This window comes from Dysidea avara, chromosome 15 (genome assembly GCF_963678975.1).
Source record: "Dysidea avara chromosome 15, odDysAvar1.4, whole genome shotgun sequence".
NCBI classification, from domain to species: Eukaryota; Metazoa; Porifera; class Demospongiae; order Dictyoceratida; family Dysideidae; genus Dysidea; species Dysidea avara.
Genome location: NC_089286.1, coordinates 3,513,846 through 3,532,500, shown reverse-complemented (window position 1 = coordinate 3,532,500; position 18,655 = coordinate 3,513,846). Strand labels below are relative to the sequence as shown.

General features: G+C 38.1%; 2 protein-coding genes across 2 annotated transcripts in view; both read left to right on the top strand.

Moving 5' to 3' along the window:
• LOC136246102 (oxysterol-binding protein 1-like) overlaps nucleotides 1–8,101 on the top strand; it is a 14,098-nt gene extending 5,997 nt beyond the window's left edge. The window contains exons 4-12 of the mRNA XM_066037560.1: nucleotides 1–431; nucleotides 482–637; nucleotides 757–1,002; nucleotides 2,908–3,025; nucleotides 3,076–3,179; nucleotides 3,373–3,468; nucleotides 3,516–3,670; nucleotides 7,547–7,694; nucleotides 7,738–8,101. The exon at nucleotides 1–431 is cut by the window's left edge and continues 184 nt beyond it. Coding sequence (XP_065893632.1) covers nucleotides 1–431; nucleotides 482–637; nucleotides 757–1,002; nucleotides 2,908–3,025; nucleotides 3,076–3,179; nucleotides 3,373–3,468; nucleotides 3,516–3,670; nucleotides 7,547–7,694; nucleotides 7,738–7,986 — 1,703 coding nt within the window. The 3' untranslated portion in view covers nucleotides 7,987–8,101. The remainder of the gene's footprint in view (nucleotides 432–481; nucleotides 638–756; nucleotides 1,003–2,907; nucleotides 3,026–3,075; nucleotides 3,180–3,372; nucleotides 3,469–3,515; nucleotides 3,671–7,546; nucleotides 7,695–7,737) is intronic.
• A 782-nt stretch (nucleotides 8,102–8,883) lies between these two features.
• The window catches only part of LOC136245214 (hemicentin-1-like), a 44,904-nt gene continuing 35,132 nt past the window's right edge, over nucleotides 8,884–18,655 (top strand). The window contains exon 1 of the mRNA XM_066036711.1: nucleotides 8,884–9,012. Coding sequence (XP_065892783.1) covers nucleotides 8,974–9,012 — 39 coding nt within the window. The 5' untranslated portion in view covers nucleotides 8,884–8,973. The remainder of the gene's footprint in view (nucleotides 9,013–18,655) is intronic.

Sequence of the window (18,655 nt, the reverse complement as noted above, 5' to 3'; positions counted from 1 at the left end):
AAGCAGGAGCACAGTTAATGACTGAAATGACTTCTATTAACCAACCGTTACCAGGGAAACCATTGTTGCTAAGCAGGGTAGGTTCAGAGGGAATTGTGAAGAAACTCCCTCTAGAATCAGACTCTGAAAGTATAGCATCTTCTTCAATGGTGGGTGTATTAGACTCAACTGACGGTGGTCTGATATCTACCACTGCTACTGTTATTGAAGAAGATGAAGATTCTGAGTTCTTTGATGCTCTAGATCAGTCTGTACGTCCGTCACCAGCAGATACACCTAAACTATTGCAACCCAAAGATGAGGACTCTATGGCTAGCTCATCCATGAGCAGTATTTCACCGCCATCACCTAAACCAACCGATTCTTCCACAACAGCTGAAGGAAAAGAAGATCATTTGCCGGGTCCTGAACAAATTGACAGACATGTTAATGTAAGTTCATCAGTATCCATAGCAATGCTGTTGACATATGTTGCTTGTAGAGCCCTCAGGCTGCTGCTGATGGCTTTTTGGCACCTTGTAAGCCATCCATTGCTAATCGTCGGGTAATAATTGCTCCCCGGCCAAGCCACAAGCTCAACCTTTGGAGTATCATGAAGAATAGTATTGGAAAGGATCTTTCTAAAATACCTTTACCAGTAAGTGTGTTGTTTATTTTAAACATCTTTGTGTTTATAATTAACCCTCAAGCCTGTTCGTATAGATTATTTCATTGGCTAACCTTGTTGCTATAACAACTGTGTATCTGTCCTCTCAGGTCAATTTCAATGAGCCCCTGTCATTTCTACAACGGATTAACGAGGACCTCATTTATCATAGTGTACTAGAACAAGCAGTAAAGGCCAAGGACCCGTGGGAACAGATTTGTTATGTTGCAGCATTTGCCAGCTCCTCTTATGCCAGCACTGTGTATCGGACTGGGAAGCCATTTAATCCTCTGTTAGGTGAGACTTATGAGTGTGACAGAAGAAGTGAAATGGGATGGAGGAGTTTCTGTGAACAGGTAAAGAATGTGCTTACTTGTAAAAGTGAGATGTTTTGTTATACAGTAACTTGTCTAAACCAACCAACTTGGAAATACCCAAATTTGTTAAATATGGATACATTGGCAAAATAGGGTAAGGTTGGGCCATGTTGCCATGGTGAAACTCTGTGTACACGTGTCATACAATGGACCCTGTTATGTGGAACTAGAGGACTTCCCAGTTTAGGTCCCATGGTAGTTACATATTTGAAAAATCAGGACACCTTGATAATCAGAGACAGGTGGATTAGTAGTGTACACTTTAAGGGTAAAGTCTTTTGTGCAGTTCATCGTTTGATCTTTTATTGGTTATTGTAACTTAATTAACTTCTTCCTTGTATGTTTACTGTTTTGATTAGCTTATTAACAAAAATATGTGGTGAGAGAAAAACAATATTATCTGCTGGTTTTAGTGTTGTTAGGTCACTAGTTGTTAGAAAATGGTATATTGTTAGCAATACTTTATTTCTTATTCACAAAGAGACTCCAGTAGAACTTCCTTATTACTAAAAGACTCATGGTTAACCACACCAGTTAATTAGTTATCACTATGCACACTACAATTAACTGCTGAAATATTGTCAACAAAATGACAGCACAACCCAGAGGAGGGTGGACACGATTTTTAAGCGCTGCTAAAATATATTATACAAATGGTTAGTATATAACATGTTGAAGAACACTAAGCTTACAACAGTAGTTTCCATGCATTGTTTATTGCTGCTTCGTATTACCATGTGAAGGGCTGAGGCAATTGTGCACGATATACATGACATTGTTAATATCGTCATAAACCAAAGGTTTTTTAAAAAAACAAGCAAATGTACCATTGTAGAACTTACACTAAACCCAATTCGATTATCCAGTAAAAGCAATAATTTTACATAAAGCTTACAACGTGTCTGCCCTCCTCTGAGCACAACCAATCTAGTAGCTAGCTAGTGTTCTTCATCACCTGGCTATACTGGTGAGTTAACTGCAGGAGGTATTGGTGTCTTACTTTGGCAGTCGGCACATGTTGCCATCTGACCCTCAGTATCACCACACTATTTCTGTAATCTTGCATCTGGTGTTAGCAATAATAATAAATAACTTGCCCTAGAAAATAGGCTGTGTTGTCATAACAAGTAGCATTTTAATGTTGCTAGCTTTATGACACCCATTTTCACTTTTTCTACACGAGCAGGTTGAAGCAATCCATTAACTGATTGAGTCTCTTTTGTGTTACTGGACTGAATCAAACTGATGCAATACCTGTTGATGCCACTAAAATCAAGCAGCGTGTAGTACCAGTCTACTATAGTAAAACATGTGGCTCAGTATTCAGAAGGCAGACACTGTACATATTTGAGCCTGTACAGCCTCTTCACTGACATGGCAAAGTTGAGTGGTACAAGGCATTGATTGTCCCAGGCTGACCATTTTTCAAAACAGTTAGACACCAAACGCCATCATCTTCAATGTTGAGTAGGAATGATGCAACACAGAAACCAAAGCATAATAACTAGTAATAATCTACCTGGGTATTTTTATCCCTCAGGGACTATGGCTCTTCACATCAGTTATTTTGTGATCATATACTCTAATAGAGCATTCACCACACTGTGCAGTAACTAGCATTGAAGCAAAGTCCTGCAGAGCATGTGCAGGAGTCATGGGGTAATTGTTGTTGTACCAACATGTTTGAAGACAAGCTAACACACTGATTATGGAAAATATACTCGTCAGTAGTCTGTTTCACCCCCCAACCCCACCCCATTCCACAAAACTCTACCAGGCAGTAAGTATATGAATGACAGAAATGGGTAATAGAATGAGGTGGATTTTCTTTGCAGATGGGTAACCCTGTTGTTATGTGGTTTATTATGATTTGCTCTCTATTAGGTCAGTCATCATCCTCCTGCATGTGCTCAACATGTGGAACACAAAGACTGGACCTTCTGGCAAGACTACACAATGGGTAGCAAGTTCAGAGGGAAATATCTTCAGATTATTCCATATGGTGAGTAAGTGGCATTGTAGTGGCTAGTTATTGAAATGACTGCTATACAGGTACTGCACACCTGGTGTTCCACAAAACAGGAAATCACTACACCTGGTCTAAAGTGCTCACTTATATACACAATATCATCATTGGTAAACTATGGATTGATCAGGTGATCATCATGTGTTAGTGTGACCTCTAATAGAAGCCATGCCCCCAGCCTTAAATTATGGAGAGTTTCTAGTTCTGACAGTAATGTTCTTTTTAAATGAAGTGTTTAGGGCAGATGATATGCACCTGTGCTTCTATTCAGAGATATACACAATTCCCCTGAGGGGTATTACATAACTATTGTTTATATCCAGTCAGGTGACCTGGATGTGACAAACCACAAGACTGGTGACAAGTGTGTTGTCAAGTTTATTCCATACAGTTACTTCTCCCGGGAGCGTATGAGAAGGGTGAGGTCATCACTGTGATCACATGACCAGTCCTGCCCCCCACACAGGTTACTGGCAAGGTGACAGACAAGACCGGAAAGCAGCGATATGTACTAAAAGGTTACTGGGATGACTTTATTGAGTGTAGTGAGGTTTTGGGTGGGAGTGAAAAGGACTTGAAGACTGGACCAGCTAAAGTTGTGTGGAAATCTGTTCCCGGAAAGTGAGTGATTTGGTTGGGTGAATATTGTTTCTTATTGGCTTCACTGTTATTAACGCATGGTTTGTCATGTACGTAGCTGCTATTTTATAGCAGTAGCTTATAGCCTATTCCACGTACTGCTTGATGTCTTCAGCTGGTAGATATGAGCACCCCATCACCACCTGATCTGTTAGTAGATACATGCATTTAAACCAAGTGTGGTCAGTGAACCATGTCACCTCCAGTGATCAGTAAAAGAGAGCCTCATAAATGTCACTAGGGGACTAGTGGGGCTCATGGGCTCCTGTCCTGAGTTTTTCAGCAATTTTCTGAAAAGGTAGTTGGTAGGAATGTTATTAAGTTACATTGCCACCTTACATTTTAGCTGTGTGCCATTTTATGTCTCTATGACATTACGTTGCTAGGATACTGATCATAGCAGTGACAATAATGTAGTGAAGTGTAATGTTTGTACCATTAACAGACCATGAAATGTGATGGTACCATGTTGTGTACTAGTATTAACTCTTGTAATAATCATTGTAGGAAACTGTGTAGGATGGTACAAGTAGAATGTGTGTAATTGTAACAGATCAGCTGGGACCTACTGATTTTTTGAAGCTCCATAAAAAATAAGTGTAACCAGTTGTGTCTTTATGAGAGTAGTTTTACCAGTAGCTGTGCAATTTACCGTAAAGTCGGGTTGTTAAACACATGCGCTTATAATTTTCGGAGAAAACTTTTTGTAAAAATTATACTATCTGTTAGACGCATACGCCTAATAAATAATTGTGGTGAGTGTAACACGGAATCACCATGTTGTGAGAGTAGTTGATAGTCACCATGCCAGTGTGTAAGAATATTTGACTTCAATTCTGGGTGAATCCTTCGTGATAAATTATCACTATCCAGATGGCTGATTTACTGTATACATAGCAAAGAGAGACCTCAAGGGAGACGTAAGCGCTTGAGGAGACATTAATGTTTCAGTGCTCTCAGCTTTTCTTGTTAAGCACATACACATTTCTTGTAATTAACCATGGATGATAAGTGCACATGGGCAAATGCGACAATATAGCTACACATAGCAAGAAATCTCAAATAATATGCACTTAACAGATGCATGTGCTTAACAACCCGACTCTACAGTATGTTGTCATTTTGTAGTGGAAGATATGATGGAATGGTGTCCCTGATTTTGGAAATAGAGCGATTTTGTATGGTAATCTTGTCAGGCCCATTTTCTTTGTTATTTAGTTGGGTCTTTTCCCTGACCAAATGACAAAAGGAATACAGATTGACCTGGTGAGTCTAGTAGTCTGAACACATCGACCACTGTACTAATATCTGGGCAGTCTGGTAGATACTACTCTCCGTATCTTGAATTGTTCATAACTAGAAATGCATGCTAATATGCTGACTTAAATACAGTACCTGTTGTTAATGCTATCGGTTGAAACTATGCAGTTTAGTGAGTAGTTGGAAAAGGTGAATATGGTCACATGCGGACATTTTCAAAATGCGTTTTTATACAAGTTAATTTTCATACCCAAGTTACGTTATTCTGTACAGCTTCCATACCCAGACATCGTCTTTGCACAGCCCATATTCATTTATAAGTTCATGTGTGAAGAATTGTCCAGAGTACTATAGACCATGTAGTGTTGTACACATGTTCTAGAAGTCTAATTTAGAGTTATATAATTGTAGTGATTCAGGTGGTACGCCCTGGCTTAGTGTCACCCAAACCCAGGAGATAATGGCTTCCAAGTAAAGCGCAGGTGCTTATACCTAAGTGATGAGGCCTGGCCTGTGAGTTGAGGGTCATGCCAGCTGAATCTTTTTGAGTACATTTTAGAGCAACGGAGCATGTGTACAACAGTTTATGGTGTATACTAGTAGTGGGCTAGTCAATCCTCTACACTTGTGCTTAAGAGTTGTGTGTAAAGACAATGTCTGTGTGAAGAAATAATGACTACTGGACAGAACAATGTTAAGTATGAAAATGAACTGTAACTACTATTATATAAATTTAAAGGACTTTGGAGTGAAAGATCAAAGTGAAAAATAGTACTAGAACAATTTACATGACCACAGTGCTATATACACAACCACAGTGCTATATACACAGCCACAGTGCTATATTGGTCACCACAGTGCTCTATCGAGGTAGTTATAGCACTGTGTGTGGGCAGAAGATGATTAGTTATGCGGCACCTGACCCTAAAATTGAGAAGACAAGGATGATTATCTGGAGAAGGAAGCACCTGAGAGGTGGAGGAAAAGGCTCTTCAAGGTACTTATGTATCCAGGGTGAAGTTGATTGTTTCACTGAAGTTGGTTAGTCTCAAATAGTTTCATGCATGTTTTACTCAAGCTCCAGCTCAAAACTTGGAAGTTCTTTACATCAGTTAAAGCATTGTCTTGCTCGTGCTATACGAAAAAGTATAGCATGAAAAAAAGTGGATGAGAGCACTCATCTTCGCCTCATGCTATATTTGTCTCTCGCCCACTCTTTTCGTGCTATATATTTTTTCATATAGCACTCGTGGCAATGCTTTAACTAATACATAAAAGTGTATTTTTGAAGATGTCCGTGTCCAACCCTATCCACCTTTTCCAACTACTCCAGTTTAGTGGGTAGAGGGCAGAGCATTTATGGTCACCCCCTTTGTTATTATCACTTATCAACCAACTGGTAATTATTAGTGGAAAAAAAACAACTGAACAGGGGTACACAGCAACCTTTAGTCTCCCTCCTTGTGCTTTCATCTAACCCAAACTTCATTATGATCAGTAGACTACAAGCCACAGGGCTAATTTGGGCTATAGGGTATGGATAACAGAGATCCACTGTAGTGTACACACTTCAGAAGTGTATAAATTAATATACTGTTATATAATCAATGTCCTGATTGTTCTTAACTTTGCCTGTTAGTAGTGTGATAACTGTAATTGTACATACAAGTCAACAAAATAGTATAATCACCTACACAACATTGTCTAATATCACCACTACAATCTATATCATTAGTAGCTAGAACAGGTGTGGTAGCTATTGATGAGTTCCTGATAATGTAATGATAATCATCATTGATAATTAATGAAGCATGATAACTACATGATAGCATGTGTTGATCAGTTTGTAAGAATTATACAAACAATATCTTGTGAATGATGTGATGATATGAGAATTAGTACAAAATTACATCATGATGACCTAGCCGAATAAAGGAACAATTCAGTGTAGTTACTTTATGTATATTTATAACTGGTTCAAAGTCTCACAGCAAATGTGATGCAATGAGACCAGTATATGGATGATCAAATTGTAATATTTTAAAGAGAATCCCATGCAATGTTTACTGTTTTGGACGTCACAATTATTCTCATAGTGTTTAAAATAGTAGTAATAATGAGTAAATTGTACCAGGTCTGTGTAAGAACTCCTAGTTTGTTTATCATCATTATAGTAAGTTTTTCCTAGTACATGCACACCTTTGAACAAATTTTTCTAGTATCACCTATTTGAATAGATGCACTGATGATTAATTGTCCTTGAATCTGTTGGCATTACTTCAGGTCTCAATGAAAAATACTCTTGTGTTATCTTCTTTGTGCTAAAAGATGAATTTGGTAAACGTTCCAGATGTGTGAAAGAAAATTTGAATAAAGCAGTTTTAAACACAGTTAGGCTGTCAATAACATACTGATCAACAAAGGTGTTTACCATTGGCTAAACATGTACCATCAGATGTACTTCACTACTGCACACAAAAAACTGTCACCTGGCATTATTTTTGTATTGTTGCTTAGCAGTCATGCATGTTGAAGTGAAAGATTTAGCTTTTCAAACAGTTGCTATAGTTACCTACGATGTGTTGCTGTCATACGCAGGCCAGGAAATGAACACATCTATGGCTTCTCGGAGTTCACTTGTTCCCTTAATGAACCAGAAGAGGGTGTGTGTCCAACAGATAGTCGTCTGAGGCCAGATCAACGCATCATGGAGAGTGGAGACTTTGATACTGCTAATATTGAGAAGGTATGATCTATTGTGACTATAACAAGATGAACTGGTTTTACAGGTACGACTGGAAGAGAAACAAAGAGCAAAGAGACGTAAACGGGAAGCAGCTGCAGCAAAAGCAGCTGAGGCTGCAGCTCAGGGAAAACATGAAGAGGCCAAACAATTAGAAGAAGAGTCATCATATTCTCCTTTTTGGTTTCATAAACAATTTGATCCCTGCACCAATACAATGGCATACAAATACAAGGGTGGTTACTGGGAGGCTAAGAGTAAAGGACACTTCCCCGATGTACCAGACTTGTTCTGATAATATTGGCAAGAAATTTTGTATACTCACAACACAACATGTTGTCTATATGTTTTCTTTGCACATGCAGAGATAATTATATGAATCCTGTGTTAATAACATAGGAATCCTAGAACTGCTTTATAGTACAAATAGTAGCTATACCATATTCCTTAGCCACTAATATTTTGTAGATGTGGCTAATCAGTATCATACACAGTTGAAGCAGTGTATGGTCATTATTTATCTTGCTGTGATATAGATACCACTTAGTCTACTGTGAAGTCTCTCTGTGTTCTTGTGACTGGTGGTGAACATTTTCAATTTACATAAACTTAATTATTAGTATTTCATCCCCACCTGCATTGCTGTTTTCTACCTCATCAAAGATTGTTTTGTATTTCTGGTTGCTGAGTTATCCAGCACTTTTTAAGTTAGTAACAGTCTAATGAAACTACATTCTGAGTTGATTATCTTAAAACTAAAATTTTAATCCACCCTTCTGCTCTGATATTTTGAGTATTGGAGGATAATTACAGTATATTGTTTTCTGGGCAGAGCTTGCCTCTCTGCCCACTGTTTAAGTGTTTATTTTGTAACAAGGACTGTAACTATATATATATATAAAATTGTATATACACACTATAAGAGAAAGTATCACTTGTATTAGCTAAGTGGCGGCCGCCCCATTCTCAAAATTAGCGGGAGATGGGCGCCACTAGACTAACTAGTTCCTTCACAGCTGCTAATTCCAGTAAGTGATAACGTGTGATCGCGGTTGTTGATGCATTCCTATTCCGCTGACCACATCAATACTCCTTACCGCTGTTCCAGTGAATATCGTTAACATGACGTCACCACACACTTTGCTTTATTGATTGTCACATACCACGTTCTTTTGTTAGGGGTGGGCGTGGTCAATATACGCGGTCAATTTCGCTGGCATGCTGTTAACAGCTGTGGCGTTCTAATCTACATAGAGTGGAATGAGCTGAAGATTGGTCAGTCATGAAACGTCTACTAATCGCGTGTCTTGTGCTGCTACTGGTGAGTATATAAGCAATTAGTACGTGTGTATTCCACCTTCGAATTGCATGATAGCTATACGGACCTGTAGAAACTGTATAAACACTAGTAAATTATAATCCTCAGACGATGAAGAAAGATATTGTGAGCCAATAACTGTGTCTTTGAGACCTTGATAGCTTTCCAAATTGTAGTTATAGCTATACTGGGCTACTGAGGAAAGTATATAGAACAGTGACAATTTGTCAGCATTAATTCTTATGCAGCACAACAGAAAAGTTATTGTAAAATCTTGTCAGTGGTAAAAGCTTTTTCTGTGTAAGAATTAATAGCTACTGAGTTACATACACTAGCTATTAAACTACAGAGGTTTCGATTTGGCATTAATTCCTAAAGTATGCTGGCAAACTTGGATTTTTGTAGGTTATTCTTTGACTATTATTTAATACAATAGAACTACTGTAATGTGTAGCTCTACAAACATTCAATTGATGTCATTGGTATAGATTGAATTAATTGTACACTAGTATATCTGTGACCTCCCTACTGTTTTATTACTATGAACCAGAATAGCAAGTCAAATAATTTTTTTACATAAACTCTCCCCCTGCATCTTGTCATTATGTACATAATTTGCTTGTTGTGAAGTGAACTGAAAATTCATTGACACTCTATTAATACTGTGACTATTGCAAAAGAAAATTATATTATAACTTCTTGTAGGTTATTCCCCCTTAATGAACTCAATCCCAAGTAAAGACAACAGTTTCTTTTCACTGTAAGACTATTAGGAAGATACTTTTATGAAGCGCTTGACTGATCTATTAAGCTATTTGAATGCATTATTAACCGTTTATTGTAGTTTTCAGCACATTCCTATGACACTATAATTATTTCTGCCAGCTCTTATTTTACAGGGTAGGGAGTCCTATAGTTATCTGAATAGATAGTGATGCAATCTAGTGCATGCATGTGACTCCATTGTAGGATTTAATACTTCACGCAATTAAATATTGTTGCTTAAAGTGCATCACAAGAGTCCTGTATAACCAGTACATATTCTAAAGGCATGTCCACATGGCAAAAAATAATAATTGTCATGTCAACATTAAGGCAATTTGAATTGAAAAACAGATTGCACAAAACCACTGGTTTGGCATGTTTTGCACATGACCTTTGTAAACAATGGAGGGTAGAAATACAGAAGCGCTTGGTGTGATGAAAGTACAAGGATGCTTCGGAACATTGTTTTATCATCATAGCTAGCTCATGGAGTTTCAAAGAACAATAGTCCCTTCAGGCACCCTCAGCTGTCTTTTGTATTCTACTGCTATTCCTTTCATTCAATTGTTATACTCATCGTTATCTCAGTTGGCACAAATGAGTGTTTACTCAACCATTTATTACCACACCAGGAAATTCAACAATGTGCATCGCGTGACAACACAAGCAGATACATTCAATTTGGCATATTGCTTGAAGTGGCTTAGCATGTGGTTTATAATTTGAATTCATGCGGACATGCTGTATAGCTAATAAACATTTCTCAAACTCTGGTGTTACCCTGGTTATGCAGTACTTATAGCAATAGTTAATGAATTTCATTATTGATTAAAATTGTAGTTCATGACACGTCAAGTTGTGAAAGTAGCCAGAAAGAAAAAAACTGTGATGGTTGACACATGACCTGATACACCTGTTCATATCTGAAGTATGTGTCTACAGTTTGCTGCAGTGGCGATTCTAGACCTGACCTATGGGGGGAGGGGTAAGTAGGAAACAGCATGACTATTGTTATAAAGTAGAATTTCATTTGAATGCTTGAAAACAGCCTAAAATTTATGGTAAAAACATGAAAAACGCTAAAAATACTGATGTCAATCTATACTGCAACTTTCTTCCAAGATTTTAAAAAAGTTATTTTTTGGGCCATGCCCCCCCCTTAGAATCGCCTATGGTTTGCTGTGTGTGCTATAGTGTTAAACAGATGCTGCTACGTACACTTATTATACAGCTATCTGTTCTATCAATTTGTATTTATCCATCAGGTGATCATGGTAGTAGAAAACTTGTGACATCAAATTGTTGTGCCAAACAAAAACGCATCACTAGAATGTAAACATGTGAACTGAAACTATACAACAGGGTAAACCACTTCAAATGACACTATGTTTAATGTAACAATGGCCAGGTCCTAAATTGAGATTAATATAGCATAAGAGGAATCTCACTCCTAAATGATGTAATGCTGAGCTGTACTCAGTTGGTATGATAATATGTGGTGGACAGCTGTTCCCTCACAGTAATGAATACAGCTACTAATAAGTGATAACATGTGATTGTGGTTGTTGATGCATTCCTACTGCTGCTGTTCTGCTGACCACACCAAATAGTTTTCCTAACCACTGTATATGCTCTAGAACTGAATATGACCAGTAACTAGAAATCATGTGTTATGTGCTGAGTGACACACTATCATACAGTACAATAGTACTGTATAGTAGGGACCACAAAGGTTTGGGTATGGTCTATCACCCAAAAACCAGCCTCACGTATCCCTGATGATGATGAAGCAGTATTGGTACCGCCAAATTGACACCTTTCGCTGTCAGCAAAGATGAATGGGACACAAAAACGGTCCATGAAGAATGCATTGTACATACTGTGGTATGTCAAAAGGCATGTGTCTGGCTAAAGCAATGTTGAACTATGAAAAATATCAAGCCTGTGGCCATTACCATGTTATGCTTATCTGAAGACATCAGTCAGTCAGTTACTCAGTCAGTTACTCAGTCAGTCACTAAAAAAATCCGTTTAATATATCTTTTAAATTTCATAGCAACTTGTTGAAAACATTTCGGGTCGATTTGAAGGCTTGTTTGGGTTTAGTTTTACCTAAGAGCGTGATGGCTTCCCTTCAAAACAGAAATTGTCCATATTTTTTCATAGTGGCTACTGAGGTGCTTTTCGAACAGTTCTTAATTTATACTGCTGTGTAGGGGGTTGAGCATAACTGATAACGAAGCATAATGAATACTTCACCTTTCAGATGATAATATTACAGCTGGAGCATGCGGCGCCATTTCTTTCTTTTGATGTAATATGCATGGGTTCACCAGCCATAATAATTATTTTACAAAAAAGTTAACAAACAAGTACACAAAAAATTTGGAATTTTCAACTAGAGTAGGGACCATAGCACATCAATAAAAAGTACTGAAACAAGCTTGAGTAGTGCACGATATAAAATCACGTGATATTAAATCACAATGAAGTGTTATATCCCTACTGTGTATTTCCATTATGGTATCTTGAGCACAGTAGGGATATAACACTTCTTATTGTTTTACTGTGATTTAATACCATGCACTACTCCAGCTTGTTTCAGTACTTTTTATCGATGTGCTATGGTCCTTACTCTAGTCCAATTTTTTGTGTACTTGTAGTTATACTATCTAGCCAGGTTCCTAGTATGATACTAGTATTCCATGGTATGCAGGCTTTGTGAGGCCATATCAGAGTTTGCAAAGGTGTAAAAACTTCAGGAAGCTGTACAGATAAAGTTGCATTTACTTGAGTGTATACAGCATGAAGGTTGACAAATACTATTTCATTCTTAAGGAGACACAAGACACCTGATATAATGATGATATTTATTAAGATGGATATAGAACGGTAAATTGGAGGCTAGAATTTTTTTCACTGTGGCTAGACAGCTGCTAGGCAATGGAAGATGAAATAGGAAGGGAAAGAGCTGAGTAGCCGAGTTCTCCTAAAAGTCAATGAGAGGTGGTCAAAACTATAAACTAGGAGTATACGTGGCTTTAAAATTTAGCTAAAGCTTTGAAAAATTGTGATGTCTAATTGATCAGTTAAAAAACAGTAAATGTGATTACCAAGATTACAGCACAGTAACAGAGGAAGTTGGGAGGGATGAAAGTTGTGCTAAGATACTTCAGTAGCTAGGGGAATTTTTGGTAAAAATCCACCTTATGCCATCTGTGCAGCATCTGGGAGTGTATCCAGGATACAATAGTCACAGTTATTGCACTGCACACTTTACCACAGTTATTTAATTTAAAGACAATGCGTGGAGCTTAAATGAGTATAATATTATCAAGACACACGGTAGTGTGTCGTGCGGCCCAAGAAGCCGGCGCGCCACACCGTGAGTATATTGACAGGAAGAACGAAAACGTCATTTTCACACCTTTGTATCTCGGTGATCACTTATCTGATTGGAACCAAATTTGATACACAGTTGCCCGCCAGCCAAGGGAGTCTACATTCCAAATTTGAAGGAAATCGCTCCAGCCATTTCCGAGATACGAGCTGCCAAAGTTTCATTTTTTTTTCTTCGTTTTTTTCTTCTTCGTCTTTTCGCACACTTGCAAAAATTGCTATAACAAGCAAACGCGTGCTCCGATCGCCTTGAAATTTGGCACACAGAAAGGGAGTCCAAAGGCGAATTCTAGCATCAAATTTGGTACAAATCCGATGAATGGTTCAGGAGTTATGACCGATTATTCGCGTAAAACAAGATCGATTTGTTGTCATGCCTACAGGGTAAACCGCTTCATGGAATGAGTTGAAAATTGCTATGTAGATGGATTAACCATCGTAGGAGTGCCTTTTGGTGGTTTGAAAGGAATCGAGATAAAGACCACGGAGATATGACACAAAACCCAACCTGTGTCCCAATTCCGCGATCGATTTTTATGGATAAAAAAGTATTAGTTTTCACGCCTACTAGGCAAATCGCTTAGAGCAATGAGCTGAAAATCGGTGTATAGCTGGAATAATCTTCATAGAAAGACCTTGCAGTAGTACAGTAGAATCGGATTACAAACTACTGAGTTATGATTCGAAAGCCAACTCCGTGTAGCAAATGCGAGATCGAGATACTCTAATAGAACAGTCACCCTAATAGAGCATTCGGCTAATTTATTTACTCCATTATAGAATTTTATTACATCACAAGTTATTCTGTAGGGAGTTCAGCTGCAAACAGTTAATCTTATAGACAGTTCAGCAAGAAGACAGTCACCATGTGGAGAGTTAAGCAAATATACCACTATAGAGATTCAGAACATTACAAGTCACACTGAAGAAAGTTCAGCTATAAACAAGTCATGCAGTGTGTAGAGAATTCAGCTACAATTGAGTCACTCTCTAGAGAATTCAGTTACACAGAATTCAGCTACACACAAGTCACTGTGGAGAGAGTTCAGCTACAAACAAATTACCCTTTAGAGTGATCAGTTACAAACAAAACACTTTGCAGGGTGTTCAACTGCAACAAATCAATTACCTTTAGAGCGATCAGCAATGAACAAATCAACACAAATCTACCTGTAGAGAGAAACAAATCACCCTGAAGAGAGTTCAGCTACAAAAAATCACCCTGTAGAGACATCAGCTAGAAACTAGACACAATGTAAGGAGTTCAGCTACAAGCAATCACCCTGTAGAGAGTTGAGCTAAAACAAATCAACCTGCAGAGAGATCAGCTACAAACAAATCACCTTATAGAGAGTTCAGCTACAAACAGATTACCTGTAGAGAGATCGGCTACAAACAAATCAACCTGCAGAGAGATCAGCTATATACACACAAATCAACTTTTACAGAGATCAACTACAAACAAATCACCCTGTAGAGAGATCAGCTACAAACTACACACAATGTAAGGAGTTCAGCTACAAACAAATCACCCTGTAGAGAGATCAGCTACAAACTAGACACAAAGTAAGGAGTTCAGCTACAAGCAAATTACCCTGTAGAGAGTTCATCTACAAACAAATCAACCTGTAGAGCAATCAGCTAGAAACAAATCACCCTGAAGAGAGGTCAGCTACAAAAAATCACCCTGTAGAGAGATCAGCTAGAAACAAATCACCCTGAAGAGAGGTCAGCTACAAAAAAAATCACCCTGTAGAGAGATCAGCTACAAACAAATTGCCCTGTAGAGAGATCGGCTACAAACAAATCAACCTGAAGAGAGATCAGCTACACACAAATCAACTTGTAGAGAGTTCAGCTACAAACAAATTACCCTGTAGAGAGATCGGCTACAAACAAATCAGCCTGTAGAGAGTTCAGCTAAAACAAATCAACCTGCAGAGAGATCAACTACAAACAAATCACCTTATAGAGAGTTCAGCTACAAACAAATTACCCTATAGAGAGATCGGCTACAAACAAATCAACCTGCAGAGAGATCAACTACACACAAATCAACTTGTAGAGAGATCATTTAGAAACAAATCACCCTGTAGAGAGATCAGCTAGAAACTACACACAATGTAAGGAGTTCAGCTACAAATAAATCACCTTAATAATAATGTGACCCGGTCTGCGAAAAGGGCTCTTATAGCCTTTCCAATTATCCATGTTTGGCTAATCATAACTCCTAATCTACTAAAGCTATCACCATGTAATTACACCCACAGCTACTGCCAGGTTAGGGTTGTTGAGTGACCAAATTGTAGGCTTGTACCATATTCACCAGTCAAGTTATGGGTTACCATATATATGCAATTGGAAAGGCTATAAGAGCCCTTTTCGCAGACTGGGTCACTTATAGAGAGTTCAGCTACAAACAAATCACTCTGTAGAGAGATCAGCTAGAAACTGGACACAATGTAAGGAGTTCAGCTACAAACAAATCAACCTGCAGTGAGATCACCTACAAAAAAGCACCTTGTACAGAGTTCAGCTACAAAAAAATTACCCTGTAGAGAGATTGGCTACAAACAAATCAACCAGTAGAAAGATCAGCTACACACAAATCAACTTGTAGAGAGATCAGCTACAAACAAATCACCCTGTACAGAGATCAGCTAGAAACTAGTCACAATGTAAGGAGTTCAGCTACAAGTAAATCACCCTGTAGAGAGTTCAGCTAAAACAAATCAACCTGCAGAGAGATCAGCTACAAATAAATCACTTTATAGACAGTTCAGCTACAAACAAATTACCTTGTAGAGAGATCGGCTGCAAATTAATCAACCTGCAGAGAGATCAGCTACACACAAATCAACTTGTAGAGAGATCAGCTACAAACAAATCACCCTGTAGAGAGATCAGCTAGAAACTAGATACAATACAAGGAGTTCAGCTACAAGCAGAATCACCCTTTAGTGAGTTCAGCTACAAACAAATCAACCTGCAGTGAGATCACCCACAAAAACGCACTTGTACAGAGTTCAGTTACAAACAAATCACCCTGTAGAGAGATCAGGTAGAAGAATTCACCTTGTAGAGAGTTCAGCAACAAAGAAATCACCATGTAGAGAGTTCAGCTGCAAACAAATCACCCAGTAAAAAGATCAGCTAGAAGAAGTTACCATGTACAGAGTTCAGTTACAAAGAAACCATCATATAGAGAGTTCAGCTACAAAGAAATTACCCCGTAGAGAGTTCAGCTAGAAGAAGTCAATTTGTAAAGAGTTTAGCTACAAAGAAACCATCATGTACAGAGTTCAGCTACAAAGAAACCACCTGTACAGAATTCAACTACAAACAAATCACCCTGTATAGAGATCAGCTAGAAGAAGTTACCTTGTAGATAGTTCAGCTACAACAATTCACCCTGTAGAAAGATCAGCTAGAAGAAGTCACCTTGTAGAGTGTTCAGTTACAAAGAAACCATCATGTAGAGAGTTCAGCTGCAAATAAATCACTCTGTAGAGAGTTCAGCTACAAAGAAACCGCCATGTGGAGAGTTCAGCCTCATACAAACCACCTTGTAGAGAATTCAACTACAACAAATCACCCTGTAGAGAATAAGTTACCTTGTAGAGAGTTCGGCTACAAAGAAACCACCATGTAGAGAGTTTAGCTGCAAACAATTCACCTGTAGAGAGTTCAGCTAGAAACAAATCACCCCGTAGAGAGATCAGCTGAACGAAGTCACCTTGTAGAGAGTTCAGCTACAAAGAAACCATCATGTAGAGAGTTCAGCTGCAAACAAATCACCCTGCAGAGAGTTCAGCTACAAAAAAATCACCCTGTAGAGAGTTCAGCTAGACGAAGTCACCTTATAGAGAGTTCAGCTACAAAGAAACCATCATGTAGACAGTTCGGCTATAAAGACACCACCATGTAGAGAGTTTAGCTGCAAACAAATCACCTGTAGAGAGTTCAGCTAGAAACAAAATATCCTGTAGAGAGACCAGCTAGAAGAGGTTACCTTGTAGAGAGTTCAGCTACAAAGAAACTATCCTGTATATAGTTCAGCTACATTTCAAGTCACCCAGTAGAGAGATCAGCTGCAAAAAAAATCCTGTGGGGAATAATGAGCATGTAATAAATATATGTATATAATTTGTATAATTACTAATAAAATCAAAAATAATTGAAGTACTAAAATTCTTCTTTAAGTTCTTTTCTTCTTCCTGTAGTAAAGAAAAAAACACATGGATTAAAAAAGCCCCAAATCCAGCCATAGGCCGGCTTTGCAGTATACAAATACAAAAAAAAGTGATATCTAATCAAAAACAGCCAAGCTGTAAAAAAAGGTGCGGCCCCCATAAAGGCCATGGTGAAAAAAGATGTGAAATCCAAGGTGGCGGCCAAGAAATGGCTGTGATGGTAGGTTAATGGTTACATTTTAATAACAGCAATTCAGGTGAATTTTGTGCCGCTTGGTCTTGGCACCAAATTCACCTGAATTGTTGTTATTAAAATGTAACCATTAACCTACCATCACAGCCATTTCTTGGCCGCCACCTTGGATTTCACATCTTTTTTCACCATGGCCTTTATGGGGGCCGCACCTTTTTTTACAGCTTGGCTGTTTTTGATTAGATATAATATATTTGGGATGCTCCCACAAAAAATGTAAATAAACAAGTATAAAAAATTAAAATTATGAATTTTAAGTGTTATTAGGAAAACAAGGGCGGTCGCCTACATAATTATACACCTGCAGATATACTAGTGGACATTTAATCCCAATCCTTAGTTCAATCCCTGATTTTTTCTATAATCCCTAATTGAAATTCATAATCTTTATATTTGTGTTTATACACACAATCTATTATATGGCTATACACAACATCCTCCACCACACCAAGCTCTATCATTGCCTACTTTGCCCATGACATTTTCACAAAGCCTGTAAATGTACACATGAAAGTGTGTTGTGTGGCCAGGTACAGCCAGTGTTATAGGAACAGTGCATCTGTTACTTGATTGCAACTGTATAGCATTTTTACTGTGGAAACTCCCTCAGCATGGAGCACCTCCTCCTTAGTCTTAATCTTATCTGCTCCCCAAACTTAAAATAAATTGGCTAAAGGACATGCAAGTAATTATTATTTTCTAAAGTGTGTGAAAAGAAAGAAGAATATATACGAAAGATGATTAAGAGAACAATACGAAAAGAATAAAACACATATCTCAGTGATGGCTAGGCATATTCAACCACAATTTTTGAAAAGTGTAATAGCAATTTGCTCTACATGAAGAAAATTGGTTTGTACATGAATTAACTATTATAATGCAAAGTTTTAAAGCAAAAACCAAACATGTGAAAAAGCATGATCAAGATACTCTAATGGAACAGTCACCAAGAGTAAAAATAGTGTGCAGGGAATATTGTGTCCAGGGACAGAGACTTCCACAGTCCACACCTACATGTCCAATACCTCTACCACTT